At 38.2% G+C, this 27,560-nt stretch overlaps 1 protein-coding gene across 4 annotated transcripts in view; it reads right to left on the bottom strand.

The window, feature by feature from the left end:
- Positions 1–26,036, bottom strand: part of pkma (pyruvate kinase M1/2a) — a 45,309-nt gene extending 19,273 nt beyond the window's left edge. Inside the window, exons 1-3 of one of the 4 annotated variants that reach the window (XM_073928919.1) lie at positions 25,791–26,036; positions 8,030–8,208; positions 7,193–7,284 (exon numbers count right to left, since the gene is read on the bottom strand). In XM_073928919.1, the coding sequence (XP_073785020.1) occupies positions 7,193–7,284; positions 8,030–8,208; positions 25,791–25,837 (318 nt within the window). In that variant the 5' untranslated portion in view covers positions 25,838–26,036. 4 annotated transcript variants of the gene reach the window in all.
- Positions 26,037–27,560: the final 1,524 nt, after the last annotated feature.

Here is a 27,560-nt window from a genome sequence, read left to right as displayed (position 1 = left end):
CTGCTCTCAAAATCCTGAATTTAAAGCCGTAGTGTGTAGTTTCAGTCAGTAGAGAGCGTATATTCATAACAAACGAAGGCATATTTTGATGCAGCGTGACCGTGTGGAATCATGGGAGTTGTGGTCGTCCTACAGGACTTCTGCAGAAATCATGTTGACAAGTATTCACCGCTTATTATCATGGTAGTATGAAGTAGGTCTCCACAATATATCGCTTCAGCATAGTCATTGCAATAAGCGAATATGCAATTTTGAGTTGTGATTATGATTAAACAGGAAATTGTTTAATAGCAATAAAAAATAAACAAGTTGAACCCTACTCCTGTGAACAAATGTAAGGTATGCGACTATCAAATTTCAAACTAATTTAAACTATTTGTGCACAACAAGTTATACAATTTGTAGCTTAAACAAAGATGAATTGTATTTTTTATTGCAATAAAGACTATACAGTGTTATTTTACATTAGGTTAGTGTTATTTTGCATTTGAACTTAATACTTTATGGATTTCTGGATGTTTTAAAAGTATTATTTCATTTGTATATTTATGTTATTGTGTCCATTATTGCTTGTAATTTATCATCATTATTTTACTTTATAGGGCGACACGGTGGCGCAGTAGGTAGAGCTGTCGCCTCACAGTGATAAGGTTGCTGGTTCGAGCCTCAGCTGGGCGTTTCTGTGTGGAGTTTGCATGTTCTCCCCGTGTTCGCGTGGGTTTCCTCCGGGTGTTCTGCTTTCCCCTGGAAGTCCAAAGACATGGGCTATAGGAGAATTGGCTAAAATTGGCCGTAGTGTATGTGTGTGAATGAGAGTGTATGGGTGTTTCGCAGTGATTGGTTGCAGCTGGAAGGGCATCCGCTGCGTAAAACTTATGCTGGACAAGCTGAGGGTTCATTCCGCTGTGGCGGCCCCGGATTAATAAAGGGACTAAGCTGAAACGAAAATGAATTATACTTTATAATAAACACTCGCTACAAATTTATCACAATGTAAAATTATTAATAAATTATCTTATGCAATTTTATTAATATCACAATATATAAAAATCACAGAAAAACAAATTACCCCTGTCAGTTTTTTTTTATATATATATCGAACAGAGAAAGACTTATAGAAACGAAACGAGAGAAATCCTGATGCAATTGCTGATGAGAGAAAAGGGCAATGTGTGTGACGTGATTAGCATGAAAACACACCCAGTCTCACTAGTTAAAATTGCTTATTTCTCAGAATTTGAATTCTTCCCATTTCTTCCCATCATATGCAAGTCAAGAAAAAAAAAAAAAAACACAACACTGCAGGGCTCAACAATAAGGACTGCCTGGTGGCCCAGGGCCAGCGCGAGAGACGCTTGGGACAGTAGACAGGATCATTACTGGCCCGATTGGGACAGTGCCGTCACTAACATTTAATTTGTCTGCGACTATTTCAATTACGTGCATTAAGTTTGTGCTTTTAAGTCTTTAAACACCCCCTTCTCAATGAAGTCGTAAACACCATATTGCTTTCCGGTTCCGCTTATCTGATTTGATGTTTTGAGCATGCTATTTTTTTCCACAACCTGGGAACAACCAGTACAGAGAAGAAACGGCAACATGGTGGCAACATCAAGTTATAAAGGCTCCTACACACTGGGGCGTTTTTAGTTTGCGTTTATCGGCAGCGTTTTACGAGACGTTTTTCAGTGTTCAAACCCAAGCGCTTTTCACTGGCGTCAAGCTGAAGAGTATGCTAAATCACTCTTTTGACGTTAGATGGCGCTTTCACAACTTTAAGCTTCTGACATCCGCTTATAACACAGGAGAAGAGGAGGAGAGGAAGTTCACACGTTTGTTTATAAAGTTACTGGTGACTCGAACAAGCATCGATGGTTCAAGCAGCAGCTCCAGCTGTAGTGATGAAGAAGTGATTATTGTTCACAGAGCAATAAGCGGCTAGACGTTCATATCGCCTCTGGGCATCTTCTTCAATGTGCGCTCGCATTGACAGTTTTGCGCTTGAGCGCCTCCAAGTGTTGCTTATTGTAACTCCCGCCGTGCGTCAAAACAAAAAAACAAACATGAGGCGTTTTTTTTTTTAATGCTGCTTTTGCGCCTGCTGTTTTGCGCGTTGGTGTGCACAATCACATTGACGCCCTTTATTTAGTTACGAGGCGTTAAATGTCGACGGGAAACACGAGCAAAAAACGTCTCTGTGTGCACGGGCCTTTAGGCTAAAAGAAAATAACTGTTTCTAACGTTTTATAAGCAGACATTTACGTGTGAACGCGACAATAAAAAATGAAGTGATGTTTTGCACTGTTTGCCCACAGTCAGCCCCCCTTTTGTTAATTATTTTGAACCGCAATAAAACACCTCCACATTTTCCAAACTGCTCTTTTTGTTTGCATAACACTTTTATTAATGTGTTTTTTTAAGTATTGAAATTCTAGATTCACAGACTTTATTTTTGACGCATTGTTTTAAATATGCGGCTGAAAAATAGCTATTAACTTTTTTTTTTTTGGTGTGGCCAGTCAAAATTTTGGCAGGGCAAGTAAAAATTGAAACCACTGGCCCGATCAGACCATTAGAAAAAATCCATAGCGTTGAACCCTGACTGTTCTGTTGGTTTTCGACTATTTAAAATGAACCAATCTTAAACGCTGTGCCTTTAACTACACTACTCAGCAGTATGTGCATTAGGGGTGTCACGATTTAGATTTTTAATCGAAATCGATCGAAATTTATGCTCAATTTTGATTATCGAATCAAAAAATAGAATCGTCGATGCTGCCACGCCCCCATGTCAGCTTGGCTTGCCAAGCGGGAACAAAACATGCTTGTTGAAGTGCTTGTTAAACTGCAGAAGCAGGAGACCCGTCGACAGAGCTTAAACCCTCTCCTCTTTCAATGAAGTCGCCAGAGTTTAAGCATTTTGGATTTCCAGTGAGTTATGTTGACAACGTTCGTGTTGTCGACAAAAAAAAAAAAAAAAAAACACAGTTTTGCAAGCTCTGCTATGTACGTATTACGTAGGGTTCGTACGATAGACAACACTGGCATCGCGATCCTCCGCCAGCCCCCGTTGCAAATCCGCTGGCGAAAAGTACACACTCAGGCCCTGTTTACACTGTCTTTGTTTTTAAATGGCATTTTAGAACGACAACGATTTGACATCCACAGTGGCGTGTAGCATTTCTGAGCAGCCCTCCTTCCTCTCTACCTCTGAAAATGCACATCACGTGACCACACAGACACAGACGCTCACAAAGCCATGCGCTCGAGACAGCAGGTCCAGGCAGTCAGAGGACGGCTTCAATCTTTCACTCACTTGTACTCAGTCATTTTAGCGAACACCTCAGATACTGTTGGCTGGTTTCTGTTGGTTGTGCGTCTTTTTTACCGACGCCATTATAACGACACAGATTACTGCCTATTCACGAGTCCCGCAGAAAAAGTGATTGACAGGTGGTAATTATGTGTGTATCTTGCCTTTATTCATTTACTGTATGATTTTTTTATGGGTAAAACAAAGACCATGCAGGTCAGGTAGTTTAAACGGTAGGCTACAAATAATTAATTTCTCATTAATTAATTAATTATTCATAATCGAAAATTGAATCGAACCTTTAGAATCGAAAATGTAATCGAATCGAGGATTTGGAGGATCGTGACACCCTTAATATGCATTAGTCTTTTCAACGCCTTTCAGCTAAACCTCTCTAACATTTCTGAAATGCTTAGAAACAACTCTGAGAATTATATTCACCAATACTTTCAAACGCACCATAAATACCTCTAATGGAAATGGGTTTAGTGTAACAGCTGACGTTAAACAAGTGCACTTGAACATCTCTCAGCAGCATGATAATTATCTGATGGCGAGGTGATGTCACTCTAATCTCCTGTTTAAACACACGCACACACACAAATGCATGCATGCAACTAAGCAACGGTCAAGGTGTGTCTAGACGTGTTAAACTAGGTTACCATACACTCGTGCATGCAGTGTGTGTGATCTGAAAGACACAAAGTTCATTTGTCAAGAGTCTGATCTATGATTCATGCTGTACATGGTTTGATTTAATAAATCAGGTTAGAGTATCACCTTTGAGCCGTGATGTTATCAGCGTCAGACAGCTGTAGTAATAATGACTTCATCTAGTTAGTTTTGCTTCTGTAGCTTCTGTACGGTGACAGCTCGACCTCTACACACACACACTCGAGGTCACACTGTTGGACAAACAGGCTTCTGGACATGTGTTTGTTTAGGAGTGTGAAATGTTTGTTCAATACGGCTGAAATGTTTAACCATGACACTTTGTCCTAACACACCAAAAGAGCCAGCGGTAAGCAATTTGTCTGCACACGACAGAAATATTTAAATACCTGAGCTATTCAGAAAAGCTGGATATTAACTGCACCCCCAAATAAATTGTAAGGTTTATGTTAGGGATAATGTACAGTAGTCAACATTTGAACATTTTGAAAATCAGCCCAAGGCAAGTACGACTGTTGTTCAATTGATTTAGGACAACTTTGATGAAAGGTTTTGATCCACTTCAAATGCTGACTACTGCATATTCAGTAGGTTGTTCTCACAGAATAGAGCCTGACAGCCTTATCTGCAGCAAAGCAAAGCACTGTTGTATGAGATTGAAGGGTTTATTCTGTGAAAACAACCATCCTGGATGTATTTTATCCTGCTCATTACATAGAGTCACAAAATAGAAACGTAGTTACTCAAGTTGTATTTGCTCATGGACATTGGATATTCCTGCTCTTGGACATGTTTTGATTGGCATCCTTTTTTTTTAATTATTAATATTTTACTTAATCATGATTAATTTTATTGTTTACTGTAATTTCTGTTTGTCTGTTGATCTGTGCTGGCTATTGGTGTGAACCAAATTGCCCGTGTGACAAAGAAATTCCAATCCAATGGATGTGTAACAAGTTATCGGATGAGCCCACGTTATTTAGCAGTTGTTACCTTTGGATAATATATCTTAGAATGTTATGACTGATCAATTAAAAGTGAGTAGTGTAATGAAATATAATACATTATATTAATATATATATATATATATATATATATATATATATATATATATATATATATATATATATATATATATATATATATATATATATATATATATATATATATATAATATTAATATTAATCTTAACCACTTAAACTCTGCTGCTATTTATGGATTTCGGCCTGGATTTTGCCTACCCAAATTTAAAAGCTTCCCAAATCCACATGTAAATGCAAAAATTTGGTATCATTTTAAAGTAAACCCTTTAAATTTTCATAAAACACTATTGAAAGTGTTTAAAATAACTGTATATGTTGTCTGTGTTATAATAAACACCTAAAAAAAAAAGAGGCGCTTTTTGTATTTTTTTTTGTTATAAACTCAAATGTGAAAGTGTAACTTTTAGGTTCTGTGTGGTCTCGCGTGCTGTAATTAATGTTGGTGGTTCCTGCACATGTCTGTAATCATAGGAAAACAGAAAAATGTCTCCACCATAATCTATGCAAAAGTTATTGTATTATAGCTGATGAGAGGTGCTGTACAAGCCACAGGGAGCGATCATTGTTTTCATATTTCACTATTCTTTTGTTTAATCAAACATAATTCACTGTGTTTGGAGCACGTCAGACATATAAAAGCATTACTTATGCACATCAGCTCAAAAACAGAGGAGAATGGCCCTGAAGCGCACAGCATAAGGTAAGAGATGAGCTGTCTGTGCTATCTGGGGCTGCTTATTGATCATAAATGTATTGTTTTCACTTCTGCGCCATGGAAACACCGAGATTCATTCGGCAACTGTTTGATATGTGAATATAATTCAGTAAAAAGAATGCTAGGACCGTATGAGCACCGGCAAGAGCTTTCATTTGAGCTATAACCTGTACATGTGTCATATAAAAAATAATGAAACTGAACCAATGTAAAATACCCAGCTCGGGTTCCAAAATACTGTGTATTTAAGTGTAAATAACTTTTTGCAGTAGAATAAAAATTAAAGTGATGCATATGTGCATAAAATATAGATTCTACACTTTCAAACGAAACCACTTACGGGGGTCTGGTGCAATGCTAGCCCTTTAAATCTGAAAGCAAAAGTCGATGACGTCACGGACCCGGTACCGGGTCTGCAGAGTTAAAGTGGTTTAATATTAATTATATAATATAATAACTTCTTTAACATTATTAAAACGTACATGCTGAGTGACCGTTTTCATGTGGTGTCAAAATTTGACTGAATAACTCAGAGTTCACTTCATTTAAAGAGTCGTTTACAAATATTAAGAGCAGCGGATATAAATAACTGTTTAACAGTGCAGGATTTGCAAGATTCCACTCTCTGTGTAAGGACTTATCCTTTAAGTAGAAATGTATGCATCGATTTTGTATGACTGATTCAACATCTGGTATACACCACTTGATCAAAGTCTTAATGCATAATAAAAATCCTTCTGTAATTCTAGAACGAACTTAGCACTATTATCATCTCATCATTTCACTACAGGAGGCTTTTTTCCACCACTTGGAGCTTTGTGAGACACTTATGAAAGGATGTGCATTATTGGTCTAGTTTCAGACCGTTAAAAAAGCCACCCTTTGCCATTGAAGCTATAATATATATAATATAGCGATAAAAGCCAAATATTATTATTTTTTTTTAGAAAACTCAGACTTAATTTGACAGGAAGGAATTCACAGAATGTGTTGCGTGCGAGAAAATCATGGTATACCTTTTATTTGTGTATGAACCAACTCTTTAACTCCATTCCTTTTGACTATTATTCAGAAATCTGCAAAAGGCGTTCACCTCATAGCCAGCGGCTCTTATTATTAGCGAAGAAAAGTAACTCCACCCTGCATGCAGCCGAGACGTGATAAGTAATTGGCAGGGTTGGAACAGATAAACTATTTATAATAGCCTCACACTGTAGATTAGGTTACACACACTCTCTCTGTAACCTTTGACCTTCTGCTGAATGAGAAGCTAGTCTGCAAACCTAAATTGTGAAGGCTTTTTTGCAGGGAGATTCACAGATGTCGGATAGTTTGAGTATAATTTCTGAAACAAAGACTTTCGTTGACTGTTGCTGGACAGACATGAACAGATGTGAGCTTTAGAGAGTGAAACATGCACAAGAGTCTGTAAATAATGCAGTATAAACCTCGTGTGAGCCGTGAGAGAAGTTCATGCGAGCGATGTTCATGCCAGACTTGATCATCTCCTTCAGTGTGTCCACTGAGCGGGAGGCCGGTCCTGTGGTCACATGACAAAAAAGAAGAAGAAAAAAAAAAAAGCACCATCACTTCCTGCCATCTGTTGACTTTAAACATCATGCTTTCATGACCCAAATGGTATTAAAAATATGAAAATAACTAAATCAAAAGTATTAAAGAAGATGTGGAGAGTTTGGAAAAAGTGTTTAAGATGGATTAATTAAACACTTAATTGACAATAAATCCCCCAGAGCATTCGCTGAACTTGTATTTGAGCTGAAAGTGCTAGGGCAGAAGCTGCTTGAGGAATGTTTAATACATTATAATACAAAAGTATATACATAAAATGTAAAATTACAATATTAATATTACAGTAATATACTGTATACATAAATGGAAAGTGCTGTTATCCACTTAAATCACATACCAAATAAGAATTTGCATTTACACATGCATAAACTGTATAGAAACGGTTCATTTATATTTAAATCCATATTTATATATGACAAAATGATTAATCTACTCAAACACACATAACATATAAATATAAACTTACTTTGTATGCTGCTGGTCATGATTAATTGTCAAACAGCACTACCATACATTATATTAGATTGTTTATTAATGCATATTATACCATATTATGTTGTAAATTAAAGCTTGTATTCATTAATAAATTCTCAAAATTAATTACTTCAATGTTGAAGTTATTCTGTATTTTTTCATGTAAAAAATGTTGGAAATAGTGATCGCTCAAATGTCATGCCAATAAAGCACGTACTGACCGATGGTGCAGATGATTCCAGTGTTGCGAGCTATGGTGGGCTCGGAGTCGATGTCCAGCAGACACATGTGCTCCAGGAAAGTGTCGGCCATGGCAGCATTGAGCTGCTGCGTCTGGATGAAGGCAGAGCCCATATCCTGAGCTTTAGTTTGAGACATCGTGGAGGAGACTGGTAATATCCTACAGAGAGAGGGAAAATCGGTTTATAATTGTAATTATTATAATTAAAATTAGAGATAGCGTTTTCATTGTGTCAATTATTGCACATTTTAATAATTTGATGTAAAAGAGGAAGAGAGAGAGAGAGAAATCTAAACCGTTTATAATTGCAACTATTATAATTGAAATTTATTGATGACTAATAATTAATTCATATTCAAGTCTGTTTAAACTGCATGACTTTAATTAATTTGACGCAAAATAGAGAGAAGTCTCATTTTAATTGTAGTTAAAATTGGAGCCTTTTTCTGTTAATTGTATATTAGATTAATTTGTTCTGCCAATTATTTAATATTTAATTATGTAATGTATTTTTTAATGCCATGCCAGCAACCAGGGCTATTTTCATGCCGAGAACATTTCAGTAATAAATATACTATTGAAAACAACAAACAAGAAATATAGTATTTAGTATATATTAGTATTTTTATAGTAAATGATATAATATTTTATTAGTTTGATACAAATGTAAGAGCGAAAACTTCACTGTTAATAGTTGCAATTAATATAATTAAAATTAGAGCTAATAATTCGTCAATTATTGTATTTTTTATTAATTAGATCCATCAACTATATAATATTTTATTAATTTAAAGCAAATAAGAGAGAGCAAAGCCTACAATGTTTAAAATTGCAATAATTATAAATAAAATTAGAGAGTCCTTTTTTGTCAGTTATTGTATATTCTATTAAATTGTTCTGTCAATTGTAGCATACTTGATTAATTTACTGCAAAAGAGAGAGAAATCAACTGTGCAATTACTATAACTAAACCTAGACATAGCCTTTTATTGGTCCATTATTGTATATTTTAATAATCTGATGAAAGTACATTCCATATTTTATACCTAGTTATTTACAGATACGCATACTATGAAAAAAAATGTCATGCCAATAAAGCAATAAAGTCATGCCAAAATTTTACTTGAATGCAAACAAGAGAGATCGAGCAGTGAAATGACCAACACATGATCGACTGACTAATCGGAGACCTGATGTGTCTGGGTTTAAGAGTTTATTTTCTATGATGGACTGAACTTGTGGAGTCAGAAAAAGGCAGAGTGCATCTTTAACATAGACACAGCAGACTGGAGTGATCAACTCTGATTTAAACTCAACAGCATAAACAGTGACGGGAACTTTAGCCATTAAAGTCAAACACAGACTGAGGATTTAGAGTGCCAGCTTCTCTATAATGCAAACACGTCTGAGAGAATGTTGTATTAGTTCTTGTTTAACAAATTAAGGCTCATTTAAAAAAAAAAAAAAAAAAAGCTTTCTATTGATCGGTGGTTTGTTAGGATAGGACAGTATTTGACAGATGATAATTTGCAATTCTTGAATTCTTTTAATAACAAAAATTGCCATTTCTTCAACACATTTTAACCTTTAAAAGTTGGCAAAAGTGACTTATGACTTAAGACGTAAACGTCCTAAACCTAAAACGTCATAACACACCAAATATCCATAAACCTTGATTTCTTTTTACTTTTTGGACGTTGTGGGTAGCAGCCAACAGAATGTTGTTCATCTAAAAAGGCAAAAGGTTTCAGTGAGGCATAACTTTCAGGGAACATTACATTTAGCTCATAGAAAATTGTTGGGCAAGTAACAAAAGAAGTCTATGGCAGTTCCTCTCAAAGATAGCTGTGCAAACATGTACTGTAGGAGAGTGCATGTGCAAAGAGGTGTGGCATAAAGGAATGTTTCCTGTCTATATTACGCAACAGACTACAGCACTCAGATATATTAACAAGCTGATGTAAAACCTTCTTTAAGGTCTTAACGTCACAAAACTCGTATTAAAGTTCACAAAATGTGGATTTAGGCTTTGATTTATGGATGATAACTGCTGAATGTGAATTGCGAACACAAACACGATCCTCTCTCTTCTGGTTGAAATACTTAAAGTAGAGCTGCTTGATTATGGAAGTAAAAAAAAACTATTAAACTACATTATTTAACATGAACCAAATATACGTTCTGTAAAGTTGCTACAATATCTACATCTTGGAGACACAAAATTTCACAACCGTCAATAGCAGAGCAGAATCAATAACTAATATTAGTAAATTAAAACAAAAGCAACTACAAAAAGTCTTCAATTATTTAAAACATCAAGTCCTACATAAAAATGGGGAAAAAGAAGGTACAATTGAAATACTTCAAGTATAATTCAGCTCAGTCAATGAGCACAGTCCAGATCAGGTATATAGCCCACTGTCACAGAGCAGCACAGATCCAATTAACTGTTACACATGCATATTCATTCCCAAGTCCTTACATTCATTTATAATAAACAAGGGTTTATGCGAAAAATTATAGCACCACTTTTTTTGTCTGCTTTTGACCATTTAGGTGCACCTTGAGCTCATATGACTTCATATCCGTTCATTTCTGAGGCTGAGCGCAGGCACACAACAGCAATTCCCCTTTGTGCTTTTTAAAACAAGAAAAAAATTATTATTAAATTTCATTCACCCATTTCCATGCAAAATTTGGCTTTTTGGAAAAACACATGCAGACCGCTGGAAAGAGGCGAAATATGGCACTATAATAAATCAATAAAAAAAATTAAGTTCTCAATTGTTTGATAGCAAAATCTAAATGTAAACTGTTTTTTGAATAATTGCACAGCACTATGATTCACAACTGTACCAAAGTCACTGTAGAAAGACTTCTAACACTCATGAGAGTATACGCAAATAACACAATGTGAAGAGAAACCGAGGTGAAACTGATGCAAATAAATTGAGAAATTCACTCAGAGCCTAGAGTAGGTAATAAACTGAACATGCCCAGCAGAACAGAAAAGCTGAATGCATCACAAAATACAAACAGAGTTGCACACAATGTCTTCATCTATTGTTTCAGCATGTCATTTGGTCAGTCATTCAGCACCAATCACAAACACAAAACCCCATGAGCTGGTCTTTGTGTGCTTGAGCTGACCTGGATTACGGATCTTAAGGTGGATGTTACTAAAGCTCAATTAAAAACAGAGATAATCCACATCACGCAGCCTGAAGCGCAGAATAGACAATCACACAGCCTGCCCAAAACTGTGACAGAATGAAGAGTGAATTTTAAATTCAAATCAAATCAGATGCATTCATTAATGCAGAATTTATGTAACCACACTGTAAAAAATACCTATAAATTAACAAATTTCCATATATTCCTGTTTATTTATGCTTTTGAAATGCATTATGAGACCTTAATATTTGTTTTAGCCTTAAAAAGTGTGGAAAAGTGACTTTTATTAATCTTTTTAATAGTTTGCAGTGCTATATTGTCTGGGTTGGTGTACATTACACTACAAAAACCTGCCAGTACATTGTTATTTTACAGACTTCTCTAGATATTATTTATTAATTCTTTTATTATACCCAACTAGGAATGTGCAATTAATCACATTAGAATTTCAATTTGAAATGTTACGATTAGTCAAAAATCGCAAGAGGCTGTGATATGCATTTCCCCCACCCAAAGCAAATGCGTGACTGCCGTCTGTGTCTGACAGTCTTACTAGCCAATTAAGTGAGCACACTTTCAATCTGCCCAATCAGAATTGTGCAACCGAACTATGTGGAAAGCCCACAATAAAACAAACAGGAAAGCGTGGAGAAGTATGGTGATGGCGTCTGCCACTTCAGATGCAAAAAAAAAAAAAAAAAAAAGCACCACTGGCAGTAGGGGTGTCAAAATTAATCGTTTCTTCGGTGCACTGCGATGCAGCCGCGGACAATTCGGTATCGGTTCAGTAATAATCATAACCGGTTATTACTGACGTCATTTACCTCATATGCGCTCCGTCGCGAGGGAGGCGATCGCGAGTATTTACAGCGCTTTAACTACTTAAAACTCATAAACTGCACAATTTCACTGTGTGTGTTTGCTGGATCAGTCTTTCACTGACAAATACAACAAAAGCCCCTATTTCACTGAGATCGAGAGAATGAAAGTAGCCTACTCCATTTTTCTCTCTCTCGCTCTCTCTTTCTCACTCACACACAGTGGCCCATTTGACCTGCTGGCGTGGCTTTTCTTCTCTTCTCGGCTGTTTTACAGCGTTACTTTTTCATACAGAAGTGAGCGCGTGTCTGCAGAGTTTTCTCCACCGTGTCTATCATACATCAGCTGTGAGATCGCCGCTGCCGCCTGCCGCTTATCAGCATCACTCATCTGTGAAGAGCACAGTGCGCAAGAGCCAATCGCAACCGTTTTTGTTGAGGGTGTGACTAATCAAAGGGGTGTAAGAGAACTAGACAAGGATCAGAAATTGAGCTGGATATTTATATTTGTTTATATTATTTGCTAAATGCTCGTTTTGTTTAAAGTTACAGTTTGTATATCTGACTGTTTGTATTAAATGACAAAATAGTATTACAAATAGTATATAAATATATTCATACATTTTAATACAAGAAATGCTGCTGTGAAGAAAATATAAAACTGTGTATGGAAAGCACCGTCAATGCACCGTGATGCACCGAAATATCGAATTGAACCGAATCGATGGCATGATAATCGTAATCGGACCGAACCGTGAGATTAGTGTAGGTTCACACCTCTAACTGGCAGCTAAATGAGGAGTGTCTTGGCAAAAAGTCAACTAAAAGTATTCCCAGTGACACTCAATCTAGTAACTAGCAACAGCAAAGTAAAATTTCAGAGTTGTATGGAGCTTTTACACCATATGAAAAAAATAAATAAATCACGAAGGCACCAGAAGATAACTAACGACATAACCCATTACTGTTTACTCTTAGTGTTTAATTTCTGAATATTTATAAACTAATTTGAATAAAGGTTGGAGTTGGTTAATATCTTTGCAGTTCCTTTTTTTAACTAACACTAAATGCATTTTAGCAGTAAGAAGCTACGATAAAGCATACAACACGAATGTTGTCAACATAACTCCCTGGAAATCCAAAATACTTTCACACTGGCGACTTCATTGAAAGAGGAGAGGGTTTACACTCTGTCGACGGTTCTCCTGCGTCTGCAGTTCAACAAGCGTGTCTTTTTTCCGCTTTGCAAGCCAAGCTGACGTTACATGGGAGCGTGCCAGCATCGACGATTCCATGTTTTGATTTGATAATCGAAATTGAGCATGAATTTTGATCGATTTAGATTTCAAATAGAAATCGTGACACCCTTAAATAATAATAATAGTAATAATAATAATAATTTGCAATTAGATATTTTCCCCAATTACACAGCACTCCTTCCCTACTTACAACTACAAAAACATCAATAAGTCACTGTTAAAGTGTAGTTTCAACATCGAAAGACATCAGAGCAGAGATTCACATCCCACAATGCAATTCAACACCGTAAATAAACCAAAAACATGTGTGAATCGCTAAATGCAGAAAAAGTTCATTAACAGATATTTTATACAGTGTATCTGCATTAGAAAAAAAATGATTAAATACCACAGGACGGCACAAAGTATGCCACTGGCACAGGTTTCACTGCAGCCGCCAGCCTAAGCAAACCACAGTTTCTTCCACTCTGATGATGTCACAGGGGGCTGTCGTACGTGAGGAGATTCACATCACGTCAAACACGCTCACACACTCTTCATCACGTAGTCATGTGATGACTAAGACAGGCAGGCTGGAAAATCCAGGTCCTCGTGCAGTTCACCACACACACACTCACAGTGAAAGGACAGGATGTTCCCCTTTATGATGCCACAGGAAATGATGCAACTGTGGTTTAGTGCGACTGATGAGATGCTAATACTACTTAGGGTACATATATGCAGCAGTTGCCATGGCATTGATTGCCTGCATACAACAGCCCACAGAAATAGCCTGAGGCTAACAAGGACACTGAAGGTCAGAGTTAGTCAGAAAGGGAATGCCACATAGATAGCTTGTTATTCTAGGCTTGTTTAATAACCACATTCCCTGCTTTATCTGCAAGAATCCCAGCTATGAAAACAGTGGCTGCATTTCAGAGTCCAATGAGCAGGAAGAATTTAGCCACTAGTTCAGAACTGCTTAATTTACACTGTACACAACTTATACACGTACAGTTAAAACAGCTTAACACACTGATTGTGCTATAAATGCGAGTCCCTCAATGGGGGATCATGAAGCATGAATCTCCAGTCAGGTCTGCCACTGCAAATGCAGTCATGTCAGCCTATGCAACAGGGAAACTTGAGGCTAAATTTTTCCACATTTGGGGTTTTGCAATCAAGGCTAATTTCTGAGCATGTGATGTTACCAAGTTGACCCATGGTTTCTGCTACATTCATTATTCCGTGGCGGGGCGCCACGCCAAAATACATACCGCAATGGCTACATTACAGCTTCTCATTCAAAAAAAAATTATTTATTTTATTTATAGCAGGTGATAATCGCACCAAATGTATTAACCGTAGTAGTGCTGTGCATCATTTGCTTAACCCTTAAAGGTGACGTGCTGACTGACAGACTGACTGGCTGACTGACAGGTGCGTGAGGCCAGCAAACACGGTGTATAGCCGCTTCACTTTACTTCAGGGTGCATTAATGCCGCTCTGCAGGCCTATTAGAAACATTCGTAAATAATCCTAGGAAATCTAATAAATGCTGGAGACATACTCGTTACATAAACGCACTAAATCACAAGTGTTTATTTGAGAGCGCACAAGAAGATCTGCGCACTCTTGAAGCGGCTTATATTTGAGGGGGCGTGCACACATTTATTACATAAATACGATCTCTACTTCTAATACTATGCTCACAACATATGTCATTGAAATAACGCCACAGGTTGGCAGATCGGTGTAAAAAAAGGCCTGCCACCACAGCTAGAAAAAATCCTAGAGGAAACACTGTGACCAATATAAGACTGCTTGATTTGAAATATTTATATTGGAAAACATCTCTGATGTTTAGTGACTGGAACTTTAAGTGTGCTCTTCTTTATTCTAAAACAGTGGTTCTCAAACTGTGGTACGTGTACCACTAGTGGTACACAGGCTTCCTTCTAGTGGTAAGTGGAGAAATGAAATATGCCATGTACATGCTGCACACATTTCAAAATGTATCAAAAATTATCTATATAATACGTCATATGACATATAGCCTATATTTCTGAGGTAATTTGCCATGTTTTTTAACTGTGCAGAGTCGTAGCTGCTTAACTAGGCCAACTACGCTACTGTATTTCAATACTGCTCATTTTGGTGGTACTTGAAGAGACAATTTTTTTTCTGAGGTGGTACTTGATGAAAAAAGTTTGAGAACCACTGTTTTAAAACATCCAATACAAGTATATAGTAGCCCAGATTTGAAGTGGATCAAAAAACGTTTCTCAAAATTGTCAATGTGTAAGAATGGGTGTTGTTCAATAGTTTTAGGACAACTTTAATGAAAGGTTGTTGCTAAACAGCAACCTCCCGCTCTCCCTCATGAAGCTAATATGTAAGTAACTGAAAGTGCAATTCATCAAAATTACTTTAAGCCTGGATCTATTGACCTTATTCTAAATGCGGAAGTGTGCTCTTTTTTTTTGCAATTGTTTTAGAACTTCCTAGTTATTTCTCCCATAGGCAACTGAATCAGAATAATAAAATAACAGAACATGGTCAAACTGCTTGCGCTACAAACAAATGTTTGCATGACTACACAAACAAAGTGAATTACTAATAAAGAAAATATCAGTTTGCCACACAAAGCAGCATAATAAGCCGTTTTTAACTTCTAAAAATGAATGGAAGTGATTATTCAAATGGCTGCGCCCACTCATACTCAAAGAATAAGACGAATAATAGAGCACATTTCTAATGACCCCAATGTTAAAATGGCCAACTTTACAGCAGAAAAAAAAGGTTTACAGCCTGGTACAAAAAATGATTATACTTCATGACAACTGTGAGGGGGGGGGGGGGGGTATTTTTTTTATAACTCATCCATTTTTATATTAAGTCTGCATAATCGTGGCCACTTGAGAGACAACTAGGTCTCGCCGGTCTCAGTCACATCCCCTCAGCTGATTAGCTGCTGAGCTTGGCATATACAACATATTTTTGTGTTGTTTTATGTGGCTTTACACAGTCAGTTGCCTTTTGGAATCATTCCCTACAATTATCAGATGATATGTCGTGCTGTGTGCACTTAATTGTGCTCACAAAGCATTCAAGTAGCCTCCATTTTCCAGGTGAGTGAAATCATATACTTTTATACTAGGTTTGGGCAGTAATACGACAATATGGTATTGCACGGGATCTAAAAATAGCAACGGCGTCAGTTTCAATACCGTTATACCGTCATAAAAACAATGCACTTAAATAGAAGACAAGTATTAAATACTATTTATTTAATGCCAACAAATGCGCATGCGTGATTGTCATCACGGAACAGTGTTGAGGGGAGGGGGGGAGAGAGAGAGAGAGAGACGGCGAGTCACACACCAAGTGACCTGCAGTTTGGCAGTACTTCTGGTTTTGACCGAACGAGAAGGGAGTTGTGGTAAATATAAACTAGAGGTCTGCATTCCATCTGAATTTCTGAATAAAGCGCGGGAGCGTTTGGTAACTCTGGTGTAATTTGAAAGGGAGTGGGTGCACGGTCTGACAATATCGCTCCCGAGCGAGCAACGCATCCGTGCATGCGTGTGTGTGTGTGAATGAGTGAGAGCATCCTGCGCAGATCTAAAATACAAACAAGACAAACAGGTGACCGCGAACCTAAGGTTGCATATACGGTATTCAGTTTCTGAATGTTTTAGGCACAAGCCAACAATTTGGTGACGCTGTCTGAGCCTTGCGTCATCATTTTTATTTTAACTATGCACAATAATACTGTATACCGGGGTAAAATAGGGAGGAGTTGACGGTATCAAAATTTTGATACCGCCGAAGCCTATTGTATACAATCAAAATTTACGATCATTTATAATTTTCTTTATAACTTTATTGCACTCCAGAATCTGACAGTGATTATATATTGGCAATAAAACAGTCGGTCATGGTGTTATGCCTGGATACCATCAATAGCCTTGCATTTACAAAAACAGATTTAAAGTAATTCACAATTTCCTCCTGTAGAAAAGCATTATAAGAACAATGTTTAGTGGCTCACTGTATTACAAGTGTTTTTGAAAGACTAACCACTATTAATATAGCACACAACCAAGCACATGTGGCCAGAACACAAACGAATCGCAGGAATCGAATGAAGGAATAAGCGTTTCTCTAAACTAAGCAAAATGCTAGCAGACATCTATAGCTACAGTACACTGATGCTCTGCCTCTTTTCCCTTTTTTGGTTAGCCCTGGTCAGTGTGACGATGCACAAACAAAATGGCTTCATTTGCGCCCTTCAGAAACCTATGGGTGAAGTCACAGATACTACAGTACGTTCATATTTTTTACTATGGTTGTGACCCACAGATTGCATGTTTTTCCAGTATCATGCAGCCATAACATACTGTAAACAACAAACAAGAGCTCTACTAGTCCTCAGGGCTAATAACCTAAACCTCATCAGAAAAAAATGCAGTCCTAAACCCACCTGTAAGCTTTTTGGCTCTGGGAAATAAGGCATTGCGTGAATGTCAGGGCCCTCCAGAGCAGCCCCAGTGTGAGAGATCGTCTCTGCCCAGTCACGCTGCTGCAGATGAGGACGCAGCTCAGAATGAAGCCTGCACTGCAGAGGAACCTGAGCACTAAATCCTCTTCCCCTCAGAGAGGATAACACACTAAAGACACACGCACACTCACTGTCCTGCACGAGCAGGCCTCTGCTAACACTGAAGGCCCACAGGAAATCACTGAACACAAGCTGGTGTAGATGTAGACTGACCACTACAGGCATTCAAGCCCACCTCAGATACAGTAGATCACATTATATAGGAATGGGATATCATAAGGACTCTGTCTGGAGAGAGCTAGACAAGGTGGGATTGTTCTCTTATGAAACAAGCTAACAGGATTAATATCTACTGTAGTTCACATCTGCATGAAGCCAAACAGGTGGAGCACCAAGAGACTGAGGTGAGTCTGTCCTCTTGATTCAGAACAATAACTAATAACTACACTGGGACGTCCCTGGTGAGTCTATGAAAGGTTGATTTGAGTAAAACTGTGGGTGCTACTTTCACGGTCTTCTCTGATGGTTTAGAGGAAGAGTGATGAAACTAAACCAGATGTTACATAAAGAATTCCCATATTGCATTACCCATCATTCTCTGCAGAGCAGAGCAGAGCAGCTTCCCTGAAATGGTGCGACAGTTTGATTGAGCAAATGTTGAAACATCTCCAAAATGCCAGCAGTGTTTATAGCCAGCCTAATTTGTGGTCTGTTAATGTACGCTGCAAGTCAGGCTATGCATATTAATATACAAATCAAGATTTATGTGCAGTATGTGCTCCATTTCAATTTGACTCGAAGATGAAATGACAACTGCATAAATTTAACAAACTGCATTTCAAGAAGTAAACAATCCAATATATAAATATACTTTTTAGGTGGCACGTTAAAATGTTATTGTGCTACAATTTCAGTGAATATATAACATTGCATTGTATAATTAATTGATTAAAAATGAGTATTACAATATTGGCTTTGTTAGCCAGTTTATTGTTGCATTTCAATTCTGGCATCCCAAACTTGCTTACTACTAGAATTTAATTGTGGCAAATTTCCATTTTAAAGTTGGATTAGAAGCACTTCAAAATTGGCAATAAGGCTGTAAAGCGGCATTAAATAAACTATACTAAATTACAAAACCACATCCCAGTACCAAAGTATACGTTTCTCATGGCTGTCTCGATATATTTGTCATCTTGGAACAGAACACAAAAAAGCTGCGCAAAAAAAACCCTAAAAGCCTCACTTCTCTACCATTAAGGTGTCTTAATATTGCTCTGGGGAAGAATTAATGCTTTAATACAGCAATGGTAGTGGGCCTGAGATGGGTCATTAATGGCATAATTTAGTCTGGCTCATTCTCTCGTTTTGAGCAGATGTAGCTCAGCTGTCTGACGATGCGTATGATTATTAATCGGTTAATTAAGTGGTATTAAAGGGATCTACACAACTGTTCAGGGGTGGCAGATATGGTTAAAAGTTTGAAGCCTTTGACCTGCACAATCATGCATTTGAAAACAGATGTCCAAAAAGTGCCTTTTCAGGCACACAAATGCTTATGTTGTGCAAAATTATGGCCCGTTTCCACTGAATGGTACGGTTCGGTACGCTTTTATGGCTGTTTCCACTGTCAAAAAGGCATACCCAACCGTACCACTTCTTCGGCACTCTTTCTAAAGGGTTCCAAACACGAGAGTACCAAAATGTGGAGCTGAACACTATTGTTTTACAGAGATACGTCATTCACTTAAGCAACAAGCCAGAATAAAAGCAAAAGAGCCGCCATGTTTAAAATACACAGCCAACGAACCAAGAGATTACAGCGTGTATATATATATATATATATATATATATATATATATATATATATATATATATATATATATATATATATATACACACATACACACACACACAATAACGAGCCATGGTCAACCCGGGCTCAAACAAACCTTGTCATCGTCTTGATGAACAGCCACAAAGCCAAAAAGAAGAGCAGATTTACCCTGAGCCAGTCTGAAGCGCAAGCGGTTTTGTTTTCTTGCTTGCGCTCGCCGCGCGTCTATATATGAAATAACAAACTTCTTGAGCTGATGATAATAATGTGCGCTTGATTATTGACGTGCTTTTGAAACCCGACCCTGTCAGACACTGACAAACGCGAGAGAAGCGCGAAAAAAACAAAGGAGAAGCCGGAATAAAATGGAGCACATTATTATTTCAGCAAACGTGAACAAACTGCCATGTTTAAACTATTTTAGACCATTATGAACTCAGAATGATGGAGTGACTCTCTAACAGAGGCTACACGTGCTGCTGAAGATTACACACACAGATAAGAGGTTTGCTCTGACTGTGGGCTATATTGTATGTTGTTTTTGAACCTAAATAAGAACTAAATGTCTGCTGTGTGTAGTTCCTCTGTAGTTGGTTTCATATCGCACACTGTAAGGGTCTGCGTGTGTTCATATATGTTGCATTTATTTATGTTATATAATTGCAGACGTTACGCTATAGGCTATATTTACACTAGTCATTGATCTGCAGTTATAATCAAATCCTGCTCATAGTAAATATTTATACAGAAGTATTTGTGTATAAAGCATCCGTTTTGGGAGAAGTGCCTCTTATATGATATGCAAGCGACCCGTACAGCTTTACTGTAGACATTTTCAAGTGAAAATGACGTCTACTGAAACTTTGTCCTACACCACGCTCACCAAAAGAGTACCCTTGGTAGTGGAAACGAAAGCCTAATAAAGGTGTCCCATATGCAAAAAAAAAAGCGTGCTTAATCTGGAAATGACATGACCCTGTTCTTTCTTTACAACGATTTCCTTATGAAGGCACACAGCAGCCTTACTCAGGTGTCAAGATGCCTTCCTTAAAGGAACAGTTTGCCCAAAACCTGAAAATAAGCCCATTTCCTCATCATCCACTTGTTTCAAACCTTTCTTTCCTCTGTTGAGCATCAAATGTCTTTTAAGCAACTGCCATTGGCTTCAATTATATTGTTTGATCTTGATTTCCAACATCTTGTTTGGTGTTCAACTGAAGAAATATATTCATAAAAGTTAAGCACCTTAATGCAAGTGAGGAATGAGGAAATATATATATATATTTTTATGAGGGAGCGGTCTCTTTAATTCTGAATGATGCACAGGCCACACTGCAACTGAAATATAATCCACCTACTGTATGTTCCTCTGACAACAAATCTGGATATATAAAAAAGGTATGTGATTACAAGACAGACAAAATGTTCCTCCCTCGCAGAAACATGAAGCAGCATCATAATTATGTATCAATGCAGCAAACAAACACCTACACGAGGAGAGTCTGATTTAGGTAAAGTGGGCCTTATATTCACACATTCAGACTTTACTTGATAATATAATTTTAAAAAAGTATTATTTTCAAAATAAAATCTAAATGGGGAAATCAGATAAGCAGTCAATCACGATCAAACATTGTTCACAGTCAATTAAATAGTGCGAATGTGGTTTTTAGTCACACTTAAATACGATTTCACAACTAATATTCAAATTATCGTATAAAATGAACGAATGTGCAAACATAAACCCAACTTTACCTCAATGTCCACTCGTGTATGTGTTTGTTTGCTGCATTGACACATGAAAATTAAGATTACGATGGGGCTGCGCTTCAGATGCCCGCAGGGGCGACATTCTGCCCTTCATTCATTCACCGCAATAAATGTACACTAATAGTACATTAACACCTTATGATGACGATTATACATTAAAGCGAGTGTGAGACTCTGAGGATCAAGCGTCTTCATCGTCAGTGTTCACACAGGTGGTTTTGGCCGAGTCATACTGGAAGAGAGTGGCGGATGCGCAGCGGGTCACGTCCCGCCTCTGCGTCACATTCTCCGGCTGCATCACGCACTCCTGCGTGCCTCACAATTCCGTTAACACACACTCAAACGGTCACCGACCAAACGGTTTACGAATCAAGAAACGGTTAGTCAGCGGAAAACGAGGTCAAGTCTGTGATTTAAGCACGGAAATTGAGATGAAAACTAAGTAACGTAAATAACACTCACAAAACGCTACTCGTGATGAGGCTGACTGGAAAAACAAGGATGTGTGCTATTTTATTAGCGCAGCTACTCTCACGGAGGAAAACTACTGGCTTAAATAGTGACTAATGTAACAAACAGCTATTTATTAAAGCTATGATGTAGTTTTTGGCTGTGGAGGAGACTCACCTGCTCTTGCTGACGGTCGGCCTTGAATGACTGACTGATGCGCTCCGGTTCCCCAGCTCAAGGTGATCTGCCAAACCTACCGGCACTACTTCCGTCAAAGGCACGCGGATGGATACTTATGACGTAATACGCCATAAAAATGTCACTAATGCGGTTTTTATATTTATATATACGAATATTTAGCTTTAGTGTTCACAGCAGTGGTGTATTGTGGTTTCATCACTGACAACATGGTAACAAAATGCTCCGACGTGTTTATAAACACGCCAAACTTCCTGATGGAGGATTATGAAACGCGAAATGAGGGAAGTGAAACGAGCCAATCAGAAGGCGAGATACGGCACGGTGCACAAGCACGAGGAGATCACGTCACGTGACAGGAGGATGCTGCGCTCTTAAACTTTAAATAAGATACAGTGCTTGTTTACATTATTAAATACGTGTTTAAGTAATATAGATGAGGTATTAGACGTATAAATCTGTTCAGTTATACACATTTATAGTACACAGCGCGAAATGAATGCACTTCCGCGTTAATCCATCAGAGGAGACTCGCGCAGACGCACGTACATCTGTTAACTCTTTAATGCACACATATTTTAGCCTTTTTTCCCCTTATATGTCACGTATATAACGAGAAATGAACGCTAAACAAACTATTATCACTAAATGATCATGTTTATATTACAAATGTTCATACCTGACCGACTATAGTGTTAATATTAAGCATTTTGGACATGTACCATGGTAAAACCTATATCTTTTGGACATATTCTGTGTTGGAAACATGTTTTATGAACACAAAACACGATAATGCAAAGTTATTTGCACGTGTATTGCTCTGGATTTGTTATTTTGGCAATAGTAGGAAATCAGTAGCACTATATAGTCAGCTATTGCTGTTATTAAATATTATTTTATCATGTTCACATTATTATACAATGGCACTGGCAAGTGGAATTTAACATTCAAAACATGCATGTAAATATAAAATGATGTATTAAATATATTTGTGTATGTTGGAGACAGCCTCTGGTAAAATGTTCATTAATAGCGCCATCTGCTGCATAAACACTGCCAACAATATTAATAATAACATGTTTTCTCTGTCTTTAGCTTAGATTTCCAGCCATATATAAACCCAGCATTAATATGAATGTGACATAAAAGATCATCACAAGGTAAGTATAATGACATGCTGTAATTCACTATTTTTTTGTGCTTGTATATATATTTTTGGGGGGGGGGGTCATAAAAGGACATTCCTGCTAAAGCCACTATTGATGATTAAATAATTATTTCTGTGATGATGCCATTCAAAAACTGAGCATGCAGAATGAAGATGTGTTAAGTGTGAAATGCTTTTAACATACTAATGCTTCTCCTGTCAGTATTTCTCCACCTTTTGGTCACAAATGAAAATGTTTCATCTCCTAAAAGACTAATACATTTCTATGTGTGTGCTATTAATTCAATTATTTAGGTCAGCGTTCAGATGTTTGCACAACAATGCATAACTTAATCGTTGTGGAAAACAGCAAAACTTTACCCTCCAGAAAAATTTAGTTTTGTCTGCATGCTTTATGTTTTGAAGTATTGCAATAATATACACTCACCGGCCACTTTATTAGGTACACCTGACTAGTACCTGGTTGGAATCCTTTTGTTTTAAGAGCTGCTTTAATCCTTCATGGCAGAGATTCAACAAGCTACTGGAAATATTCCTCAGAGATTTTGCTCCATATTGACATGATAGCATCACACAGTTGCTGCAGATTTGTCAGCTGCAAATCCATGATGCCAATCTCCCGTTCCACCACATCCCAAAGCTGCTCTATTGGATTGAGCTCTGGTGACTGTGGAGGCCATTTGAGTACAGTGACCATTGTCATGTTTAAGAAACCAGTCTGAGATGATTCAGGCTTTATGACATGGTGTTATCCTGCTGGAAGTAGCCATCAGAAGATGGAGACACTGTGCTCATAAAGGGATGGACATGGTCAGCAGCAATACTCAGGTAGGCTGTGGCGTTGATGCTCAATTGGTACTAATGGACCCAAAGAAAATCTCCCCCACACCATTACACCACCACCACCAGCCTGAACCGCTGATACAAGGCAGGATGATCCATGCTTTCATGTTGTTGACGCCAAATTGTGAGCCGAGCATCTGAATGTGTCAGCAGAAATGGAGACTCATCAGAGCAGCAACGTTTCTCCAATCTTCTATTGTCCAGTTTTGGTGAGTCTGTGTGAATTGTAGCCTCAGTTTCCTGTTCTTAGCTGACAGGAGCGGCACCCGGTGTGCTCCTCTGCTGCTGTAGCCCATCCGCCTCAAGGTTGGACGTGTTGTGTGTTCAGAGATGCTCTTCTGCAGAGCTCGGTTGTAACGAGTGCTTATTTGAGTTACTGTTGCCTTTCTATCAGCTGGAACCAGTCTGGCCATTCTCCTCTGACCTCTGGCCTCATCAACAAGGCATTTGCGCCCACAGAACTGCCGCTCACTGGATATTTCCTCTTTGTCTGAGCATTATCTGTAACCCCTAGAGATGGTTGTGCGTGAAAATCCCAGCAGATCAGCAGTTTCTGAAATACTCAGAGCAGCACGTCTAGGAGCAACAACCATGCCACGTTCAAAGCCAATTAGATCCCCTTTCCCATTCTGATGCTCCTTTGACCTGCAGCAGATCGTCTTGACCATGTCTGCCATGTGATTGGCTGATTAGAATTTTGCTTTAACCAGCAGTTGGACAGGTGTACCTAATAAAATGGCCGGCGAGTGTTTATATAAATATTAAATGTTCCAAAATGTTTTTAAAAATGTTTATATAAATACATTTTCATCCCATATTTTTGGCCAAATTTAAAATATATATTAAAAACAAATATACATTTATATTTTTATTCTGTTTTATCAAAGTCAAAATTTTTGCCCTTTTTAATTCATTTTTTACAGATATTTCCCAAGTGCTGCGTATGTGTGCGTGTGGACAGCATTTGTGTGTTTGTATATACAGATGTGTATGTGTGTGTGTGTGTGTGTGTGTGTGTACATGTTTGTGTTTGTGTTTTTGTGTTCAGGTGATAATGAATGTGTGTGTGTGTATCTGTGTGTATGTGTGTACATGTTTGTGTGTGCATTTGTGTGTGTGTACTGCATGTGTGTGTATATGTGTGTGTGCACAAGTGAAGGTGTTTTCAGGTGATGGTGTGTGCGTGTGTGATTGTGTTTGTGTGTGCATGTGTGTGTGTGAGTGTATATATGTTCATATGTATTTATGTGTGTGTATAGTGTTTGTGTGTGTGCGCGTGCATGCGAGCAGGTGAAGGTATTTGCAGGTGATGGTGTGTGTGTGTGTGATTGATTTTGTGTGTGTGTGTGTGTGTATATGTGTATATGTATTCATTTGTGTGTGTGTGTGTGCGTGCAGGTGATGGTGTGTGCGTGGGTAATTGTGAGTTTGTGTGTATATTTGTGTATATGTATTTATGTGTGTGTATAGTGTGTGTGTTTGTGTGTGTGTGTGTGTGTGTGTGTGTGCGCGTGTGGATGCATGCAGGTGAAGGTATTTGCAGATGATTGTGTGTGTGTGTGTGTGTGTGTGTGTGCGCATTTGTGCGTGTGTATGTATGTATGTATGTGTGTGCATGCAGGTGAGGGTATTTGCAGGTGATGGTGTGTGTGAGTGTGCAGGTAATAGTGTGTAAACTGACCTGCTCTCCACCACAGCTCCTCCGCTGCTGCTGCTTCCGCTGCCCATAATGACCCCAGCAGCTCACCTGAGGCCGATCCCACCTGTCCAGCTCTGCTCACTGACACTGACCGTCCGTCACTCACCTGCTGTGTGTCCTTGTGTCTCTGACCCCGCCTCCTCAGGTAAGTGACAAACCCGTCAGCCAATCAGAGCGAGCGCTGAGCTGTAAGCCTCTGCATGCATGAACAGCTGTCAAATCCAGCCTAAATCCCATTGATGGCTCTGAGTGTTACAACAATGCCCTCAACATTGTGTTCAGATGTGCTCAGATGAACAGTTCTGCCATCCAAAATAATCATCTTAATATTGACAAATAATAATAGTTTTAATAATTATAAATAATACATTCAAAATAAAGTCAGTTTTGGTAAAAAAAAAAAGTAGGTCACACTTTACAATATTGGGCCCTTTCATCTTACACCCGGTGTAATAAGGCGTGTTTGGCGTGATTTGTTGCTATTTTCAGACCAGCACAACCCTAATTTTCACGTTTTGCTCCACGTTGTTTAAATACAGTAGCTAATCCATTTGCGCCACCTTGTGGACTCATGGGTGTGCTGGTCTATAGAGGAGGTGTGTTAAGGCACATTGTTGGCTCGTTGCTATTTTAAGGAACTGAAATAGACTGCACTGTTGACCAACTAAAAGCTGCTCTAAAGTCCAGCAGAGCACATTAGTTATGCACCTATGCAGGTCCAAACACTTACACACTGCTGAATACACACAGTATAAGCAGCAACACACAAATATCTTTATAGATGAAAACAATTAAAGGATTAAAATGATCCAGAAAGGATGATATTCTACATTAAAAACCACTGCCTTCATGCCTTCTTCACCTCGGGGGGCTTTTTCAGTTTATTCATGACGATCTGCATCTGTATAATGTGATTATTATGATGAGTATTATTTATTATATGCAGATTTATATTTGTTTTATTAAAAAGCAAGCTTAGATTTGTCCAGCTGGGGGGTTTTTGGAGACGTCTGCATCACCATATGGGGCATAAGAACAGGACGTGTGTTTGGATATAGCTCAGTTTTCTGACCACACTTCATTATTATTGTTCTTTTTTTTTCCTTTGGAGATTAGAACTGAATTTAGAAATAATTTTGACACCAATCTTTGCGCTTAACAAAGGAAATTTAATATGTGGGCTAATGGATGTGTTCAGGGGAGAGAGTTTCCATCATTTCCTCACTCCACCAAAGTAAAGGAGTAAAGATAAAGTAAAGAGGCTGAATGGAGGAGGCTCGTTCTTTATCCTCGCGCTGCAGATGCTCTGTTTAACTGTTTTCTCGCTAGTGAAGCGTTCAGTTTTTAAACTTACGAAGTCCGCCATGTAAATAGCAAATGCACCATGAAGAAACGCAACTGACTCTTAAAGGAAATGAGAGATGAGACTCTGATTGGTTTAATGCAAGTTATGCTTTCCTGGCTGGGCTGCTGTCCTGCACAGTTTAGCCCCAACTCTAATCAAACACACCTGCTTATAGATTTCTAGTGATCTTGAAGACACTGATTAGCTTCTTCAGCTGTGTTTAATTAGTGTTGGAGATAAATTGTGCAGGACACCGGCCCCCCAGGAACGAATTTGCCCACCCCTGCTCTAAACACACCCAGAACTCATTAAGAGAATAAGCCCAACCCTGTTAGACCATGCGCCGGGGTGCAGAGCGTATTTTACCATCCTTATAGCAAAAGTGGATCCAGACATGCCCTTAATAC

The sequence above is a fragment of the Danio rerio genome, chromosome 18, assembly GCF_049306965.1.
Source record: "Danio rerio strain Tuebingen ecotype United States chromosome 18, GRCz12tu, whole genome shotgun sequence".
Classification (NCBI taxonomy): domain Eukaryota; kingdom Metazoa; phylum Chordata; class Actinopteri; order Cypriniformes; family Danionidae; genus Danio; species Danio rerio.
Note: the sequence above shows the minus strand (reverse complement) of the source record. Positions and strands in the feature narration are given on the sequence as shown.